The 20,718-nt window shown below is 43.3% G+C and overlaps 1 protein-coding gene and 1 pseudogene across 2 annotated transcripts; one reads left to right on the top strand and one right to left on the bottom strand.

Annotated features, from left to right (window-relative positions):
- The first annotated feature begins 4,957 nt into the window (after positions 1-4,957).
- On the top strand, positions 4,958-5,843 carry LOC109556987 (protein lin-28 homolog A-like; annotated as a pseudogene).
- A 9,100-nt stretch (positions 5,844-14,943) lies between these two features.
- Positions 14,944-16,915, bottom strand: LOC139179946 (uncharacterized). 2 transcript variants are annotated; one of them, XM_070780627.1, is made up of 3 exons: positions 16,815-16,915; positions 16,602-16,730; positions 14,944-15,538 (listed from the first exon to the last, which is right to left on the bottom strand). In XM_070780627.1, the coding sequence occupies exons 1-3, from the start codon at positions 16,887-16,889 to the stop codon at positions 15,047-15,049; spliced, it is 696 nt and encodes a 231-aa protein (XP_070636728.1). In that variant the 5' UTR covers positions 16,890-16,915; the 3' UTR covers positions 14,944-15,046. The 2 variants fall into 2 exon arrangements, 1 of the variants encoding a protein (XP_070636728.1); XR_011564253.1 differs by having other exon boundaries at positions 14,946-15,611.
- Positions 16,916-20,718: the final 3,803 nt, after the last annotated feature.

Genomic DNA, 20,718 nt, shown 5'->3' on the forward strand with positions numbered 1-20,718 from the left:
GACATAGCTGAGGAGAGAATTGGTAGATTATAGAAACAGAATGAAACTTGAAAAGTAAGGATGGAAAATACAGAAGAGACACGAAGTTGGGCTAAATTATGTTTACCTGGAGTCCAAGGAGAGGAGAGAAACGGAAAAAAGCAACCCGAAGAAGTAATGTCAGAATTATGTACAATTGATGAAAGCCATCAGTTCACAGATTCAGGAAACCCAGTGACTTAAACTCTGCAAAAAGAAAACATCCTAAAGAAACTAGGGAATAAAGATGGTTTATCCTCAGAGGAACAACAGACAACCGCTTATATCTCAACTGCAAAACTGGAAGGCAGAAGAGTGAAATGCCATCTTCCCTATGTTTAAAGAAGGTGGGAGCCCAGAGAAAACATCATTCAAAAAATGAAAACAAAACAAAGATATTTTCAGACAAACGAAAACAGCCCACAACCAGCAGTCTCATACTAAGGGAAATTCCAAAGGGTAATAGTCTTTAGTCATAATAAAAAGGAAAAAAAAAAAGGAAAAAATATCATATAATGATGGGTGCATGCCAAAGGGATACAAGAGTCAACTGAAAGAGCTCCCGATGGCCAAAGCTAGAACAATTTAAGCAGCAAAACAAGTAAGTATAAAATAAATGCTCTTGCATCTGTACTGATACAAATAAATAATTGAATAAATAAACGAGTGAGAAGACACAAATCTGTGTAGAAAAATTACAAACAACGTATGTAAATATTCTGCCCTCAAGGAGAGGAACAGAATACCCATTCCTCACTTGTAGGCTGCACACGCCTACCTAACAGAGTATAGTGTGGAAAGGGCTGGAGTGGGGGGCATTAGAGTGGGGGACACTACCTCAGTCAGGTGACCAGGGTCAGTGATAAAGCATGTTGAGAGTATGTACTCGTGAGATGATGTGAGGAAAGCTACATTTTACCTCTGTTCTCTTCCTCCTCCAAACTTATAACCTCAGTCCAATCATGAGAAAAACAAACATGTTCCAACTGGGGACATTCTACGAAATATCTATCCAGTACTCCTGGAAACTGTCAAGGTCATCAAAAACAAGGAAAGGCTGGAAAATTGTTACAACCAAGAGGAGCCTTAGGAGAAAGGAGTAAATGTAATGCCCTAATGTTCCAGGACAGGACCCTGGAACAGTAAAAGGATATTAAGTAAAACAAATAAATCTGAATAAAGTATAGACTAAGTTAATGATAATGTATCAGTAGTGGTTCATTAATTGTAAAAATGTACCATAGTAATGTAAGATGATAATAATAGGGAAAACCAGGTGTGGGTATACAGGAACTCTTTTACTGTCTTTACAATCATTCTGTAAATCTAAAATTAGTCAAATTGAAAAGTTTAAATAAGACAAAGCCAGAGAGAATATACAAAATAGAACTTCCACATAATATGGCAGATTTAAACTTTAATATATAAGTAATTTTATTAAATGTAGATGTATTAAATGCTTCAATTAAAAGTCAAAGTTTGGGACTGGTGGTCCAGTGGTTGGGAATCTACTTTGCAATGCACAGGACTCAGGTTTATCCCTGGTTCAGGAACTAATATCCTGAATGCTAGTTGCTGTCTAGTCATTAAGTTGTGTCCAACTGTTGTGCCACCCCATGGACTGTAGACTGCCAGGCTCCTCTGTCCATGGGATTTTCCTGGCAAGAATACTAGAGTAGGTTGCCATTTCCTTCTCCAGGGGATCTTCCCAACCCAGAGATCAAACCCATGTCTCCTGCTTAGCAGGCAAATTTTTTACCACCGAGCCAACAGGGAAGACCATCCTGAATGCTATGTAGCAACTAAGTCTGCACAGCTGAAAAAAAAAGAACTCAAAGACTGTGAGGTTGGATCAATAAAATAAAAATGTAACTACAAGGCCCTGAAGATCTTGTGAATGGATGCTCTGATGTGAGCCTGCAGGACAGCCCAAGCTACATCCTATCCTACATCTACTGGGGACACGGAGGCCAAGTCCAGAAGGCCCCAGGCTCACTGGTGGTCTCCTCTGCAGGGAGGGGAGGCACTGAGCCTGCCCTGACGCTGAGCAGGGGTCAAGACACCCCAAGGGCACTCACAGAGCCCATGGTGGGTAGCTCCCAAACCAGCTGCTTTGTGGGGAGGAGCAACCTTTCATCCCAGAGGCCTTGCCACCACCTGAGTCATAGCCTTCTTTGCAGAGTGATGGGGGAGGAGAGACAAGGCCCAGCCTCAAAGAGAGGCTGGTGTCCAAGAGAAGACACGTAAAGGTCTGGTTTTAATCACTCACCTTTATTTTTCCTTCTTTTTTAAATAATTTTATTTATTTATTGGCTGTGCTGGGTCTTCGCTGCTGTGCAGGCATTTTTCTGGTTCTGCTGAGTGGGGGCTACTCTTTGTTGTGATGTGCAGGCTTCTCAGTGCGGTGACTTCTCCTGTGGAACACAGGCTTCAGTATTGCAGCATGTGGGTTCACGCTTGGGCTTAGTTGCTCTGCGGTATGTGGAATCCTCCAGGACCAGGGATCGAACAAGTGTCTCCTGCATTGGTAGGCAGGTTCTTTACCACTGAGCCACCAGGGAAGCCCAATCACTCACCTTTAAATGAAACATTCTGAATTCCTCAGTGGGTGGAGCTGGGGGTAAGGGAAACAATCTAAATGTATCCTGACCATAAGACATTTATTGAACATAAGAAAATAGAAAAATTCAAAATAACAGTTTGGAAAAAGATAAACTGTATCAACACAAACCAGAAGAAAATTAGGATAGCTATATTGATAATAAACTAGCTAGAATTTCAGGCAGAAAGTAACACTTAAGAGTTAACTCATAAAGATGAAAGGTAACATTCACCAGAAAAATATATAACCATCTTAAATATTAATATTTATGCATCCAATAACATGGCCTTAATATATAAAAAGAAAAAAATTGAGAGCACTACAAAGAGAATTAGAAAAACTCCCAATCATAGATTTCAATATACCTATCTCTATAATTGATACAACAGGCAGGGAAAAAGTATCAGTGTTAATTAACTCTAAAAGTGAAAGTGAAAGTGAAGTCGCTCAGTCGTGTCCGACTCTTTGTGACCCCGTGGACTGTAGCCAATCAGGCTTCTCCGTCCATAGGATTCTCCAGGCAAGAATACTGGAGTGGGTTACCATTTTTTTCTCCAGGGTATCTTCCCGACCCAGGGATCGAACCCGGGTCTATTGCATTGGAGGCAGACGCTTTAACCTCTGAGCCACTGATAGGGTTTTTTGGTTTATTGTTTGTTTGTTTTAATCCGTCGGTATCCCGGTATTGAGTTATAGTTTAATTGGTAGCATTTTTTTAAACTGATAACATTTTAAAGCTTTTTGATAGTAAGTAAAGTAATAGTGTGTTATATGTTGGACTGTGTCTCTCAAAAAGTCATATGTTAAAGTCGTAACCCTCAGTACCTCAGAATGTGACCGTACTTGGAAAGGGGGCTTGGGTCATTGCAGGTGAAATTGATTAAGATGAGGTCATACCAGGAGTAGGGCTTCCCCAGTGGCTCAGCAGTAAAGAATCGTCTGCAATGCAGGAGATGCAGGAGACTCGGGTTCAGTCCCTGGGTCAGGAAGATCCCCTGGAGGAGGAGCCAGAGTCGGACACAACTGAGCGACTAAGCACAGCACATACTGATACTAAAAATTACCAGCAAACCATCAGATGCTAGGGGAGAGGTATGGAACATATTCTTCCTCCAGCCTTCCAAAGAACAAATACTGCCAGCACCTTAGTCTCATACTTCTATCCTCCAGAACTGTGAGACAATAAATTTCTATTGTTAGAGCTCTCTGTTTTGTGGTACTTTTTTTAAGGCAACCCTAGCAAAAAAAAATACTGGGTGCATCTTATTTTCAATGAAAAGCAATCCGTATAATACTACATCCAATAAACTAGAATATACATGTATATACATATTTTCAAGCATACATGGAACATCTGCAAACACTGAACATATGCTGGGAATATAGCAATTTTCAATGAATTTTAAAGGATAGAAATAATACAAAATATCAAGACTTCCCTGGTGGTCCAGGGAAGTGACTGGTGTGTGGGTTCGATCCCTGGTCTGAGAACTAAGATCCCAACTGCTGCTCTGCCGAAAAATTATAAAATGATAATACAAAGTACAATCTCTAATCTTAATACAGTTTTCTAGAACTCAAGATTTTTGGAAATAATGAAATATACTACTAATTAAACCATCGGTCAAAAAGACATAACAATGTGAATTATTATACGATATTTAAATAATGACAAAAAATTACCTGTAAAAACTGATGGGATGGGCTTTCCTGGTGGCTCTGTGGTAATAAAAATTCTGCCTGCCAATGCAGGAGACATCAGTTTGATCCCTGATCTGGGAAAATCCCACATGCCTCAGAGCAATTAAACCCATGAGCTGCAAATAATGAGCCTGCGTTTTAGAGCTTGCAAGTTGCAGCTACTGAGCCCACACCCCAAAAGTACTAAAGCCTGCACACTCTAGGACCTTCAAGCCGCAACTAATGAGCCCCCATGCAGTAACCACCGCAGCCCACATGCCTAGAGCCCCTGCTCCACAGCAAGAGAAGTTATCGCAGCGAGACTGAGCATCGTAACCAGAGAGTAGCGTGTGTGCAGCAAGGAAGACTTGGTGCAAACAAAAATAAACAAGTATTGCAGTGTGCATATGTCATTTTTTAAAATTAAAAATAGAATTATATTATGGTCCAGCAATTCCACTTCTGTGTATATACCCCAAAGAACTGAAAGCAGGGTCTTAAAGAGGTATTTGTACACCTATGTTGGTAGCAGCATTATTCACAATAGCTAAGATGTGGAAGCAACCCAAGTGTCCACTGGTAGAGGAATGGATATACAAAATGTATATAAATGTATACAATGGGGAGCAGGGGCCCGGGGCTGCGGGCTCATAGACCATGGGCTCTGTGTCACACCACCGGTTTGCAGGTGGCTGCACCAAGGCGCCAGAGGAGGCGCCCAAGGAGCCACAGGTACTCCACAGTGCTGGCTTCTATGAATGCTTCAGTGTGTGCTTGGCATTTGGCGTCCTGTCCATGACCCACCCGGGTAGGGGTCGCGATCAGCCCTGCAGTGGATGTCTCTGTGCACCAGAGCAAGCTGCACCTGGAGGGCTTCTGGCGCTTGAAGGAGGGCGAGGCTGTGGAGTTCACCTTTAAGAAGTCAGCCGAGGGCCTGGCCTCTATCCGAGTCACGGGCCCTGGTGTGCTGTTCTGTGTTGGGAGCGAAAGGCGACCCAAAGGAAAGAATATGCAGAAACACAGGTCAAAGGGAGAGATGTGCTACAATTGTGGAGGTCTAGACCATCATGCCGGAGAAGGCAATGGCACCCCACTCCAGTACTCTTGCCTGGAGAATCCCATGAACAGAGGAGCCTGGTAGGCTGCAGTCCATGGGGTCACTAGGAGTTGGACACGGCTGAGCGACTTCCCTTTCACTTTTCACTTTCATGCATTGGAGAAGGAAACGGCAACCCACTCCAGTGTTCTTGCCTGGAGAATCCCAGGGATGGGGGAGCCTGGTTGGCTGCCATCTATGGGGTCACACAGAGTCGGAAACGACTGAATCAACTTAGCAGCAGCAGCAGCAGCAGACCATCATGCCAAGAAATGCAACCTGTCACCCCAGTCCAACAAATGCCACTTCTGCTACAGCACCAATCATATGGTAGCCTCATGTCTGTTGAAGGCCCAGCAAGCTCCCAGCTCCCAGGGAAAGAAAGCCTACTTTCGGGAGGAGGAAGAGAACCGTAGCCCTGCCACGTTCCCAGAGGCCCAGAATTGAGCCACAGTAGGTAGCAGCTATCCTTTCGTGATCAGAAAGTTTTGAGAAGCAGGCATCAATCGGCAGAGTGGAGTAAGTGGGGACAGGGTGGGTAGGGGGCAGCTGCACTGCCATGTATCTCAGGCCAGGGTGCAGAGCATCACCCCCTCTTCTCTCTTGGTGGGAGGAAGTCATGAAACGAAGGAACTCCAGTCACGCTCTCTCCAAACGCATGTGAGGGCTTTGGGGGTTAACCCTCCCTGCATGCTTTATCTGAGTCTGCACCCCCAGAATCTCCAGCTTTTGAAAGTGGTCTGGATAGAGAATTTGTTTTACTCTTAAAGGAGATGGAATAATATTTCCCATGCCAGAGTGAAAAGATTAAGCATGAGACCAGATTGATGAACCCAACCCACAAGTCACTGCATTCTGTGGGAGGAAATTTGTCAGCAGGGAGGCAGGGTTTTCCACATCTTGTCTTCTCATAACCCCCTCTTGGAATGGAGTGCTGAGAACTGTCCTAAGCAGTGGGTTGTGATGACAGGTGAAAGGGATGGTCTGAAGAAACAGCTGCAGTCCTGGTGCTTCTAAGCTCACTCCCACCCCATTCAGGACCAATACAATTTTATTTATTTGCTGCCCTTGGTGACTATGCCTTGGGTCCTTCTTTCTCCAGGATTCCAACCACACTAGTTCTTGGGGAATGACGTATCTTGTGTATTTTAACTATTTTTTCATGATATATAAATATTCTGGTTTTGTATTCTTGTATATTTTAATCTAAGACCCCATACCTGCACTGTGTTCTCAGGTATGTGAGCAATCTCAGGGGTGAGTTGGCAGGAGCTCTGGGTCTGCACGATAGGAATGCTTTTTGTTGCTCTATCACCAGAGAGAACAACTATTTGAAGTGTATAGCCTATTGAACTACCTCATTTTTGCCAGTTAGAGCTGGCTTTTATGCCAGATTCCCTGGTAGCTCAGCTGGTAAAGAATTCGCCTGCAGTGAGGGAGACCTGGGTTCGATTCCTGGGTGGGCAAGATCCCCTGGAAAAGGGAATGGCTACCCACTCCAGTATTCTGGCCTAGATAATTCCATGGACTGTATGGTCCATGGGGTCGAAAAGAGTCAGACACAACTGAGTGACTTTCATTTTCACTTTCTGCTGTGGTGTCCTCTTGAAACCCCTCCATCTTCAATGTTTCATAAGAGACTAGGTTTTTACTGGGTTGCTGCATGACTTAGTCTTCTACTGAAAGATTGGAAATTGGTTTGAATAGGGAGAGGTGGTGCAGAGAGGTTAGGAAAGGCTGGGCCAGGTAAAAGCAGAGAGGGGAAGCTAAGATTAGGCAAAGGTCCTCTGTAGGTGTGATAAAGGATCCCATTCTAGACCTCTAATCCCAGGGCACAGGACTCACTTTACATATCAGATCCATCCTTCACTGGATTGGGTTAAACCTACCAGGCACAGCGGGCTTCTCTGGTGGCTCAGACAGTAAAGTGTCTGTCTACAGTGTGGGAGACCCGGGTTCAAGCCCTGGGTTGGGAAGATCCCCTGGAGAAGGAAATGGCAATCCACTCCAGGACTATTGCCTGGAGAATCCCATGGGCAGAGGAGCCTGGGAGGCTGCAGTCCATGGGGTTGCAAAGAGTCAGATATGACTGAGCAACTTCACTTCACTTTACCAAGCACAGCAGGGTATATTGTATGTGTGTGTTTTTTTTTAATAAAAAACGTGAGTTGGTAAAGATAGGTTTTAAGAGCAATGTCTCTGTACCCATTTTGAGCTGCCCAGGGTTGGATACATGAAGCAAGGACAAGATCCTTAACTTTATACAATTCTGGGCATTTCCTGCTTGTCTTCCAGGGAGACCATCAGCTATGGCTTCTTCGTGGTTCCCAGAGCCACGGTCCTGCCCTGCTGCAGAAGTGACTAGTATCATGGTGGCTAAAGGGAAAAAGGGAGTTTCATTTACATGCTGTGAGATCCCTGCAAATCTACCTCATAGTGTTGTAAAGGAGCAAATGCAATAGCACGCATTGGGTGATGTGGGTCTGAGCCTGGGTTCTTGTCTCCCCCAACTGCTACTCCCCCTCTAGTTATAACATTTGTCTGGGCTTTGTAGGACCTCACAAGTAGCTGATTTGGCGATTGCTGGGTGGTATAGTTTGTGTAAATATAATGTGTTGGTCTTCTCCATGTTCTTTTAGAGTTTTATTGTTTACAAACTTCTTTCCATTTTGAGAAAAATAGCCAGAGCATCTTTGACAAAAGGTTTTGCACCAGGCAAAAAGATCTGAAACATAAGCCTGGGGGCCCCTCTTCTTGAAGTAGGGTGTCTTGACCCACACTTTCTTTTGTCTTCCCCTTCCCCTATTTCCTATTTTGAACAAGATTGTCTGTCCTAAAAACTAGATTCCTACTCGAGCCTCTTATGTCCACCTTTGTGTCCCCTAAAATAGCCCATACACCTGTATATTTAATTTGTGGGGTGCCTGCGTTTAAATGATCTGTGCAAAAATCCTGAAGAAGCTAGGAACTCTTCATCCCTTGTTCCCAGTCTCCTGAGTCATGACCATTCCTTGATGTGATTCACGCTAAGCAGACTGCTGTCTTTGGATGGATTAAAACCTATTTTAATCTCAAGTCTGACGGTAGACAGGAGCAATGGGGGAGTTTTCCATGTAGAAAGTGGGGTTAGAAGACCACAAAAGGAAAGATGAATGTATATCCAAGTCACGTAGGAACTTTTATGCAGGTGCGAGAAATTGATATCCAATAGGTGACAAGATTGTTTAATAGAAGATGGATGAATATAACTCCATGTTTACTGCTAGAAGCCATAGGTGTGAAATCTTAAATTTATGATGAGGAAAGGGGGTAGAAAAGCATGTACCCATCTGTTCTTTCCTTCATCCTTTCCTCTCATTCCCGAACTACAGGAAACATAGCCCTCTTGGGCTTTGGCAACCCCATCTGGGCAGTGTTTATTTGATGGTTGATTTTGTTGTGCCGGGTACTTCCTTTCCCACTTGCTATCATTTTGTAACACACATTCTGTTTTCCCTTCCCCTTTTTTTCCTTGGGAATATACAATGAATAAAGACTCATTCAGTTCAGTTCAGTCGCTCAGTCGTGTCCGACTCTTTGCAACGCCATGAACCACAGCACGCCAGGCCTCCCTGTGCATCACCAACTCCCAGAGCTTACCCAAACTCATGTCCATTGAGTCGGTGATGCCATCCAAACATCTCATCCTCTGTTGTCCCCTTCTCCTCCTGCCCTCAATCTTTACCAGCATCAGGGTCTTTGCAAATGAGTCAGCTCTTCGCATCAGGTGGCCAAAGTACTGGAGTTTCAGCCTCAACATCAGTCCTTCCAGTAAACACCAAGACTGATCTCCCTTAGGATGGACTGGTTGGATCTCCTTGCAGTCCAAGGGATTCTCAAGAGTCTTCTCCAATACCACAGTTCAAAAGCATCAATTCTTCGGCGCTCAGCTTTTTTTTATTGTCCAACTCTTACATCCATACATGACTACTGGAAAAACCATAGCCTTGACATAGCCTTTGTTGACAAACTAATGTCTCTGCTTTTGAATATGCTGTCTATGTTAGTCATAACTTTCCTTCCAAGGAGTAAAAGTCTTTTAATTTCATGGCTGCAATCATCATCTGCAGTGATTTTGGAGCCCCCAAAAATAAAGTCAATCACTGTTTCCCCATCGATTTGTCATGAAGTGATGGGATGGATACCATGATCTTCGTTTTCTGAATGTTGAGCTTTAAGCCAACTTTTCCTCTCTCCTCTTTCACTTTCATCAAGAGGTTCTTCAATTACTCTTTGCTTTCTCCCATAAGGGTGGTGTCATCTGCATATCTGAAGTTATTGATATTTCTTCCTGAAATCTTGATACCAGCTTGTGCTTCCTCCAGCCCAACGTTTCTCATGATGTACTCTGCATAGAAGTTAAATAAGCAGGGTGACAATATACAGCCTTGATGTACTCCTTTTCCTATTTGGAACCAGTCTGTTGTTCCATGCCCAGTTCTAACTGTTGCTTCCTGACCTGCATGCAGGTTTCTCAAGAGGCAGGTAAGGTGGTCTGGTATTCCCATCTCTTTCAGAATTTTCCACAGTTTATTGTGATCCACATAGTCAAAGACTTTGGCATAGTCAATTAAGCAGAAAATAGATGTTTTTCTGGAACTCTCTTGCTTTTTCGATGATTCAGCGGATGTTGGCAATTTGATTTCTGGTTCCTCTGCCTTTTCTAAAACCAGCTTGAATATCTGGAAGTTCACAGTTCAGGTATTGCTGAAGCCTGGCTTGGAGAATTTTGAGCATTACTTTACTAGCATGTGAGATGAGTGCAATTGTGTGGTAGTTTGAGCATTCTTTGGCATTTCCTTTCTTTGGGATTGGGATGAAAACTGACCTTTTCCAGTCCCGTGGCCACTGATGAGTTTTCCAAATTTGCTGACATACTGAGTGCAGCACTTTCACAGCATCATCTTTCAGGATTTGAAATAGCTCACCTGGAATTCCATCACCTCCACCAGCTTTGTTCATAGTGATGCTTCCTAAGGCCCACTTGACTTCACATTCCAGGATGTCTGGCTCTAGGTAAGTGATCACACCATCGTGATTAACTGGGTCATGAAGATCTTTTTTGTATAGTTCTTCTGAGTATTCTTGCCACCTCTTCTTAGTATCTTCTGCTTCTGTTAGGTCCATACCATTTCTGTCCATTATCGAGCTCATCTTTGCATGAAATGTTCCCTTGGTATCTCTAATTTTCTTGAAGAGATCTCTAGTCTTTCCTATTCTATTGTTTTCCTCTAATTCTTTGCACTGATCACTGAGGAAGGCTTTCTTATCTCTCTTTGCTGTTCTTTGGAACTCTGCATTCAGATGCTTATATCTTTCCTTTTCTCCTTTGCTTTTCACTTTTCTTCTTTTCACAGCTATTTGTAAAGCCTCCTCAGATAGCCATTTTGCTTTTTTTCATTTCTTTTTCTTGGGGATGGTCTTGATCCCTGTCTCCTGAACAATGTCACGAACCTCCATCCATAGTTCATCAGGCACTCTGTCTATCAGATCTAGTCCCTTAAATCTATTTCTCACTTCCACTGTATAATCATAAGGGATTTGATTTAGGTCATACCTGAATGGTTTAGTGATTTTCCCCACTTTCTTCAATTTAAGTCTGAATTTTGCAATAAGTAGTTCATGATTTGAGCCACAGTCCGTTCCCAGTCTTGTATTTGCTGACTGTATAGAGCTTCTCCATCTTTGGCTGCAAAGAATATAATCAACCTGATTTCGGTGTTGGCCATCTGGTGATGTCCATGTGTAGAGTTTTCTCTTGTGTTGTTGGAAGAGAATGTTTGCTATGACCAGTGCATTCTCTTGGCAAAACTCTGTTAGCCTTTGCCCTGCTTCATGCTGTACTCCAAGGCCGAATTTGCCTGTTACTCCAGGTGTTTCTTGACTTCCTGTTTTTGCATTCCAGTCCCCTGATAATGAAAAGGACATCTTTTTTGGGTGTTAGTTCTAAAAGGTCTTGTAGGTCTTCATAGAACCGTTCAACTTCAGCTTCTTCAGCATTACTGGTTGGGGCAGAGATTTGGATTACTGTGATATTGAATGGTTTGCCTTGGAAACGAACAGAGATCATTCTGTTGTTTTTGAGATTGCATTTCGGACTCTTTTGTTGACCATAATGGCTACTCCATTTCTTCTAAGGGATTCCTGCCCACAGTAGTAGATATAATGGTCATCTGAGTTAAATTCACCCATTCCAGTCCATTTTAGTTCGCTGATTCCTAAAATGTCAATGTTCACTCTTGCCATCTCCTGTTTGACCACTTCCAGTTTGCCTTGATTCATGGACGTAACATTCCAGGTTCCTATGCAACATTGCTCTTTACAGCATTGGACCTTGAAGTAATTACCATAAAATTCACCGCAGTGGTGACCTCCGTGGGAAATAAGAATCTGTGATTAACAAGGAGGCTGCTAAGTTGCTTCAGTCGTGTCCGACTCTAGGGTACCGATAATGTCCTATTCCTTGAACTGAGGATTGATTGCTATGATTTCTTAGAATGAGCATTTATGTTTTGTTTTGAAATAATTTTGTCCTTATTTCTCCTTGCTTTTCCAGTGGTCATGTATAGATGTGAGAGTTGGACTATAAAGAAAGCTGAGTGCCGAAGAATTGATGCTTTTGAACATCAATTCAAATGGATGGTCCAACCAGTCCATTCTAAAGGAGATCAGTCCTGGTGTTCATTGGAAGGACTGATGTTGAGGCTGAAACTCCAATACTGATGCAAAGAGCTGACTCATTTGAAAAGACCATGATGCTGCGGAGGATTGAGGGCAGGAGGGGAAGGAGATGACAGAGGATGAGATGGTTGGATGGCATCACTGACTCAATGGACATGGATTTGGGTGGACTCTGGAATTTGGTGTTGGACAGGGAGGCCTGGCGTGCTGCGGTTCATGGGGTTGCAAAGAGTCAGACACGACTGAGTGACTGAACTGAACTGAACTATTTCTCCTTACAGTTCTTCTGTAAGGAGAAAGACTTACAGAAAAATTACAAAAATAGTACAAATATTCTTCACCCAGCTTCTCTTATTGTTAGTATCTTGCATGCATGTGTGCATGCTAAGTCACTTCAGTCGTGTCTGACTCTTTGTGATTTCCGTGTGTGTGTCTGTGTGTGTGTTAGTCGCTCAATTGTGTTTGAGTCTTTGTGACCCTATGGACTGTAGCCTGCCAGGCTCCTCTGTCTGTGGGATTCTCCAAGCAAGAATACTAGAGTGGGCAGTCATTTCCTTCTCCAGGGGCCCTTCCCAAGCCAGGAGTCCAACACACATCTCCAGCATTGGCAGGCAGGTTCTTTGAGAGTGTGCCACCTGGAAAGCCCAATATCTTGCACAATCACAGTAAAATTACCAAAGTGAATTAACGCTGATATGATAACATGAGCTAAACTACAGACTTTATTTGACCTTTACCACTTTGTCCTTTCTGTTCCAGGATCCAATCCAGAATCCCACATTGTATTTATTAATAATTGTCCACTTTCCTTAGTCTCCTTTACTATGTGAAAGTCTTTCAGAGCCTTGGCACTCTTTTTTCGGGATTGTGGTGAACATTTTTTAAAATTCATTAATTAGGAACTATACTAGCTGTCTAGTGGTTAAGACTCCCCCCTTCCAAAAAAAAAAACAACAAAAGCTCCGCCTGCCCATTGCAGGTTGGCACAGTTTCAATCTCTGGTTGGGACTAAGATCCCACATGCAATGTGGCATGCTAAAAATATTTTTTAAATCATTTTTTAAATTTACTTTTTGAAGTATAGTTGATTTACAATGTTTTGTTAGTTTCTGGTGTACCGCAAAGTGGTCAGTTTCATATATATATATTTAATATTATTTTCCATTATGGTTTAATACAGGATATTGAATATAGCTCCCTGTGCTATACAGTAGGATTACAGTAGGACCTTGTTGTTTATCCATTCTGTATATAATTGTTTGCATCTGCTAATCCCAAACTCCCAATCTATTCCTCCCTCATCCTGCCTCCCCCTTGACAACTATATATCTATTTGAGCCTTGGCACTTTTGAGGAGTATCGGTCAATCATTTTGTACAACGTCTCTCAGTTTGGTGGTTTGTCTGATATTTCTCATGCTTAGACAGAGGTTATGCATTTTGACACGCGAGCCTTCTCAGCACACCATATCAGGGGTACACAATGTCAACATGTCTTATCATTGGCAATGTTAACCTTGATAACTTAGTTAAAAGGAGGTGGGATCTACTGTGTTTCTGCTTGTAAAGTTATTATTTTGATCTATGTAATTAATAAATACCTTGAAGGAGGTACTTCAAGACTGTGCAAGTACCCTGTTTCTCCTCAATTTTTAACCCATTAATTTCACCTTCCATGGTTGGGTGTTGCTCCAACAATTATGACTCTTGATGTTTTAGTAGTGGTTTTCTATCTCTCAATGTGTTCATTGCAGTTCTTCTGTAAGGACAGCTGCTCTTTCTCCATTTTTATGTTAACTTTTACGCACTTTACTGTAATACATATTTTAAGCACACCTGGGACATTTACAAAAATTAAGCATATCCTGGGAAACACAAGAATTTCAATGAATTACAGAATTGTCCTGCCCAGATTCCCTTTATGGGGCCACACACCCATTTCCAGCTACTATGGAGTTGATGACTAACAGCTCACAGTCCTTCACCAAAGAACTGCCTTCAGTCAGCAGGGAGGCTACCTCACTGGAGAACCTCGAGCAGCCCACAGTGACTGACATGGGCTTACAAAAGGCCAACCCCCTGCCTCAAAAGTGCAACCAGTTTTGAGATGTAACCCACAGGTCAGAGCTCTCAGGGATCAGGTGGACACAGACTTAACTGTTAACTCTTAACCTGCCTAGCTTTCTGCCCTGCCCTAATCTGCTTCCCTCGTCCACCTTCCCTCTTGTGAGAACATCTCTCAATAAAACCCTTGATAAGAACCTCCATCTCAGGCTCAGCTTCTAGGGAATCTGCCCTGAGATATTTTCCTGATTTCTAAGATTCCTTCTGAATGATTAGTGAATATGTGGGGAAGGGAGAAGATAGAACCTGGAGGGAAATTGTCTCTTTTTTTTTCTCCTTTACTCAAGCTAAGGAAGGAAAAGTGAGATGGCAATATAAATTTGGAAGCTAGTCTTAAACTTTGTCGCCGTGATGGCAATCTTGAAAATGGCCTCGAGAATCCCTTCGGGCAGTTTTTTTGCTGATCTTCTTATTTGCTACAATCAGAAGCTCAAAAGTTTTGCTATATAGAGCGGAGAGTTATGAGGGAGAAATTGAGACAAGTCTGGGGTTGAAACCCGGAAAGCTAGGCCTTGAAGCCTCCCTCATTAATTACCCCAAGACTCTTCTCTTCAGGCTGTTTTTCACCTTCCTGGAGTTGCAGGCCTCAAGGGTTTCAGAAGCCTCCTGACTCCTCTCCAGGTCTCACCCACCCATACACTAGCCCCACGTTTCAGAGATGGAAATTCACATAGTATTAGAAAGGATGAGAAGATGTTCAGAGAGATGAAAGGGGAGGATGAGGAGGAAGAAAGTGGATACATCTACAAAAATAATTAAGATCATCAATTGGGTTCGTACATACCATCCATAAAAATAAAATTTGCTTTATTTACAAGTTGACGGATTACACTCTCTGTTCTCCTGGCTTTTGCCTGGAACTTCCCCTGGAGTTCCTTCGGGAGCCTGTTGCCTCGCTTGCTCGTTAATAGAACCTGTGACTCCATTCTCCTTTTCATCTGGGTTTCTCCTTTCTTTGGAATCTGATGCTTTGTTCTCCTCCACTAACTTCTGCTTAGTTCGGCAGCACATACACAAGTATTGCCGGAACTCCATCATACTCCAGGGAGATGACTTGGTATTGGAGACAGTCGTGTTCAAGTTACTTTCCGAGATGCCTGAATTCTCCTTTTGCTTTGGTTGGCGGGTCTTTGAGTATGCGTGTTGCTTCCGTCTCACCCTAGGAGAGCGCCCTGCCTTGTCCTCCTCATCCTCCTTGTCATTCTCATCTTCCTCCCTCACCTTATTTCTCCTCATCCGGAAAATGGCAATCTTATTCCGCTTCTGTCTCTTGCCTGGAACAAGGCTGGGATCTTCTTCCTTGAAGAATCCGAGAGCAAGGAATGAAGTGTGCTCTCCACTGACCCATCCCATTACATATGGGACTTCGAGTCTAAGGGGGGGAAGTGAGGCAGAGAAGGATTGAGATCAGAGGGAAAGATTAAGCCAAGCACCCACCTGCTGGTGAGTACAGAGCGGGAAGCACAGCTTTAGACTGCCCTGCCCAGGGAAGACATGCGCTTAAAATGACCCAAGAGAAGTTACCAAGCAGTATCAGCCAAGGACACACAGGCATATTCTAAGTGTATCCAATGATAGCTCATTATTTTAAAAAGGATTCAAATGCTTTGGTTAAAGAATCCCTTTAGAAGTTAGGTAATAACCCTCTAATTTATCTGTTCTAGAAATCCAGGCGGTTCCTATTTGAAGGTGATGGATCTGTTTATTATCTTGATTGTGGTGATGGTTTTGCAAGCACATACATTGTCAAAACATAAAGTTGTACACTTTAAATATGTATAGTTGTATTGTATGTCAATTATAGCTCAATAACAAAATTACAGCTAGCATTTAAACCCTCCCCCAAATAAACAAGCAAGTAAGTTCATATATCAAGTGTGTTCAACAGCGTATAAATGTTGAGAAGGTACAATGGAGCGCACTCATAAAAATGGAGTAGCTAGCCGGAGGCAGTTTTGTGTGTGAGATTCTGAGTCACACAAACTGAGCTCAGACTCTAGCATCTTTTAGGCAATCTTGGGAGAGTTACTTAATTTACCTTTGTCTCCATTTCCTCATCTGAAAAATGGGGATAATAATAGTATTGACCGTACAGGGTTCTTATGAAGTTTAAATGAGAGATAAATTTTCATAAAATGGCATGTTGTAAGTATTCAGTGGATATAAGCTGTGACTACTATTACTGTTGGTATTTTTTCCTGGAAGGAGTCAATTTGAGCCATGTTTAGTAAAAATGTGAATTGGAAGGACATAGACAAGATATGGAAGGTTGCCACAGAACATCAAAGGGGAGGTCAGTGACCTAAGATGCCCATACGGTGGTAGAGCAAGGGGTGGGAGACCCCAGAGGAGGGGTACTCACGCTGGTCAGGTCCTGGCTCCCTTGATAGCCTAGGTCATCAGTGAAGCTGTGGATGGGTGTCAAGGATATATCAGTGGTGTTAAAGGAGGGGTTTTCTACCCCTGGGGATCCCCAAGCTTCTTTAACCTCCTAAAGGGAAGAAGAAGGAGAGGTTAGTTAGAAGTGGAACTGCTCACACACAGGCAGAACTTCAGGAGTCACCCTGCTTTGCACCTGCTGTGTCCCATCCTGCCCTCCTACTTCGAGATTCGAAGACAGAGACATATTATCTCTCTTCTTCATTATCATAAAGTTCTATGATCACTAACGCATTGAGACTCTGGTGCGTTCCCTCTCTAACCCCGCACTCACAATTCTTTACTCCCTACGTCCTCATAGAAGCAGTTGTCATAGCAATAGAAGGGTGGGGTCCCAGGCTCATAGGTTCAAGGAGGGCTCCTCTGAGGGATGTTGAGAGGGTGCACACGCACACATGCACACATACACACCCTTCCTTCTCCTTCACTCTCAGCAAGAAGAGGCTGCATTTGCTCATCCCCCTTCCCCCCGCCCCCACCAGGGCTCCGAGTAAGAAGACTGAGCTTAAGAAGAAACGCTGTGGACTTCCCTGGTAGTCTGGGGGGAAGAATCCGCCTGCCAATGCAGGGGACACAGGTTCCATCCCTTGTCTGGGAAGATTCCACATGCCGTGGGTCAACTAAGCCTGTCCACCACAACCACCAAGGCCGCGCTTCAGAGGCCAGGAGCTGAAGCTACGGAAGCCGATTCACCCACAGCCCACAAGGAGAAGCCCGTTTCCCTCACCTAGAGAGTAGCCCCTGCTCCCTGCAACTAAAGAAAACCCAGGCACAGCAACAAAGACCCAAAGAAAATAAAGAAAGAAATAAGAAAAAACACTGACCAAATCCTAAAAAGTGGGACCAAACCCCAAAGGGCACCAAGACATGGAAGATAAAGATCCCAGAATCCACCCTGGAATCTGCATCTGCTAGAGAGAAATTTGGCATGGAGCAGAAAATAGTCCATGACCCACTTTGGGTGGCCAGGCCTGTCTGAGATCTTCAAGGATCCAAGGACTTAGTAGGAGACCCTTCAATGTCTATTTCAAGAGCCTGAGCTCTGACTGAGCCTTCTCCCCCTTTTCTCCTGCCATCCTCTCAGTCTCTGAAGGTAGTAACAAAGGCTCTATCTTTCATGCATTTCTCTTTGTCCACAACTCTCCCTGGGAGAAACTCATTTCATTGAATTGGCACACATTTATTGATTAAAGCAATGCTGCAAAGTCGGTTTGTTGATAGGATCCTAGATTTTTTTTTGTCTTAAATAGCATTTTGGCAAAAACTGAATATGGATTCTAAACCTGAAAACAGTGTGTTATCAGTGTCAAACCTTCTGTTTGGGTTCATTGGGTTTATGGAAAATAATATTCCTGCTCTTGGGAGATACAAGCTAACGTACACTGGAATGGAGTGTCATGATATGCAACTGACTCTTGAATGGTTCAAAAAATGTATATGTGAATGTATGACGTGTGTATGCAAACATATGTTACTTTATATGTAGAGAGAGAAAATAAATGGAGAAAATGTAAGCAGCTGGTAAATCTTAAGTGAAAGGTACATTGTTGATTAGCAGCCAAGTCATGTCTGACTCTTTTGTGACCCCATGGACTGTAGCCCACCAGGCTCCTCTGTCCATGGGATTCTTCAGGCAAGAATACTGCGGTAGGTTGCCATGCCCTCCTCCAGGGCATAGGACTGGATGCCATGATCTTAGTTTTTTGAATGTTTAGTTTCAAGCCAGCTTTTTCACTCTCCTCTTTCACTTTCATTAAGAGGCTCTTCAGTTCCTCTTTGCTTTCTCCCATAAGGGTGGTGTCATCTGCATATCTGAGGTTATTGATATTTCTCCTGGCAATCTTGATTCCAGTTTGTGCTTCATCCAGCCTGGCATTTTGCATGATGTACTCTGCATATAAGTTGAATAAGCAGGGTGACAATATACAGCCTTGACGTACTCCTGTCCCAATTTGGAACCAGTCCATTGTTCCATGTCTATTTCTAACTGTTGCTTCTTGACCTGCACACAGATTTCTCAGGAGGCAGGTAAGGTAGTCTGGTATTTCCATCTCTTTAAGAATTTTCCACAGTGAGTCAAGCTGTGTCTTTTTCAGAATGTGGCATCTGTAAACCAACCAACCAACACGCTGCTCTCTTGCTAACAGAGACCATCTCTCAGAGCACAAGAGTGATCTGCTTTTATGCTAAAATAGCTCCTCATTCCTGGAGATGAGGGTAGCGGGGAATAAAAGGGTGAAGGGACTATTTCTGAAGTTGGTTTTTTTTTTTTTTCAATAAAGCATGCCACATGTCTTTATATTGAAAACAAACAAATAAAAAAGGGTGAAGGGGCTAAGGGTGGTCCGGTGGTTAGGACTTGGTGTTTTCACTGCTAGGGCCTGGGCTCAATCCCTGGTCAGAGAACTAGGATCCTGCATGGTGAGTGGTGTGGCCAAAAAGAAAAGGCAAAAAGCAGAGGGAGGAAAAGGAAGAGGGAGAGAGAGGAGAACTGTGCCTGTGGAGGTCTGGGATAAGCCTGAGGGGGATGACCTGTGCTCTGTGTGAACTCACACCTGGGGACAGGCTCGGGAAGTCTCAGTGGATGCCAAAGAGGACAAGTATTGATGACCAAACACCAGAAGTATTTGATCCCCTCTCTCCATGCCTGTAGCACATCGGCAGCCCTCTAGAAAATTAGAGGCACCTCTGGAGAGAATGGCTGGGGAGTCCCTGCAGAAATAAAGATTTAAGTCCTTGCTACCTAATGGAACAGGGGCTGGAAGACGAAATTGGGTTTGATTGTAGAAAACTAAGGAAGTTAACATGTCTTAAACATCTGAGTTTGCATCCTGATATTTATATCCACTATTTTTATACCCACTATTTCATTATTGTTTGATTTTTTAAAATAAGACTATAAACCTATAATATTTGTGTAAATTAAAAACAATTTTTTAAAATGATTCCATTTACATGGGGTACCTAGACTAGTCAAATTCATAGAGACAGAAAGCAGAATAGTAATTGCCAGGGGCTGGGGACAGGAGAAAGGGAGTTAGCATTGAGTTATTTATTTTTGCCTACGTTGGGTCTTCACTGCTATGTGCAGGCTTTTCTCCAGTTGCGGTGAGCAGGGTCTGCCCTCGAGTTGTGGTGTGGGCTTCTTGTTGCCGTGGGCTTATCTTGTTGCAGAGCATGTGTTCTAGACACTTGGGCTTCAGTAGTCGTGGCACGGGTCTTAGCTGCTGTGTGATATGTGGGATTTTAGCTACCCAACCGGGGATCAAACCCGTGTCCCCTGCATTGCAATGTGCAGTCTGAACCACTGGACCACCAGGGAAGCCCCGGGAGTTAGTATTTAACGGGTATGGAGTTTCACTTTGGGAAGATGAACATTTCTGGTGATGGATGGTAGTGATGGCTGTACAATAATGTGAATGTAAATGTACATTTCAAATGGTTAAAATGGTAAACTTCATATTATGTGTATTTATCACAATCAAAAAATGAATGTAAAAAAAAAAAGATTGCTGCAAATTTACTGTAATAACTTTGATTCTGGATATTTCATGAAAAGTGGCGTGGTTCATATTCACTCCATTACCACTTACAGAGTGTCCTTCTGGCTAACTTTATGTCCATTGCAGGCCCCTAGGTTTGACAGCATGGCTCTATTTCTGAGTGCTTGCTTAGCCACCAGCTGGAAAGCGGTTTGCCACTTCCTTCTCAGCTTGGTCACACATTCTCTTGGTGGCCCTCTTGTTGCAGATCCCAAAAGAGAAGTCAGTGGGCAGCTTGGGCTCTGTCTTAAACACCAAGAAACAGGACATAAAGCCAGTGACACCATCCTGGGGGCACAGTAAGCACCCTAGGTAGCCTGAGGCTGGCTCTGCCCTCCTCTGTTCCTAGCACACAGTGCCCTGAACATCTAACAAAGTTCTACTCAAGCTCTTGGTTTGGGGTCCCCATGAGGATGGAAAGAAAAACTTGTATTCTTTTGGAAGTCTTTCAACAGAAACATCTCCCTTAGCAACTGACTCGCTCTCTCTTTTGGCCAT

Source organism: Bos indicus, chromosome 3, assembly GCF_029378745.1.
Source record: "Bos indicus isolate NIAB-ARS_2022 breed Sahiwal x Tharparkar chromosome 3, NIAB-ARS_B.indTharparkar_mat_pri_1.0, whole genome shotgun sequence".
NCBI lineage: Eukaryota > Metazoa > Chordata > Mammalia > Artiodactyla > Bovidae > Bos > Bos indicus.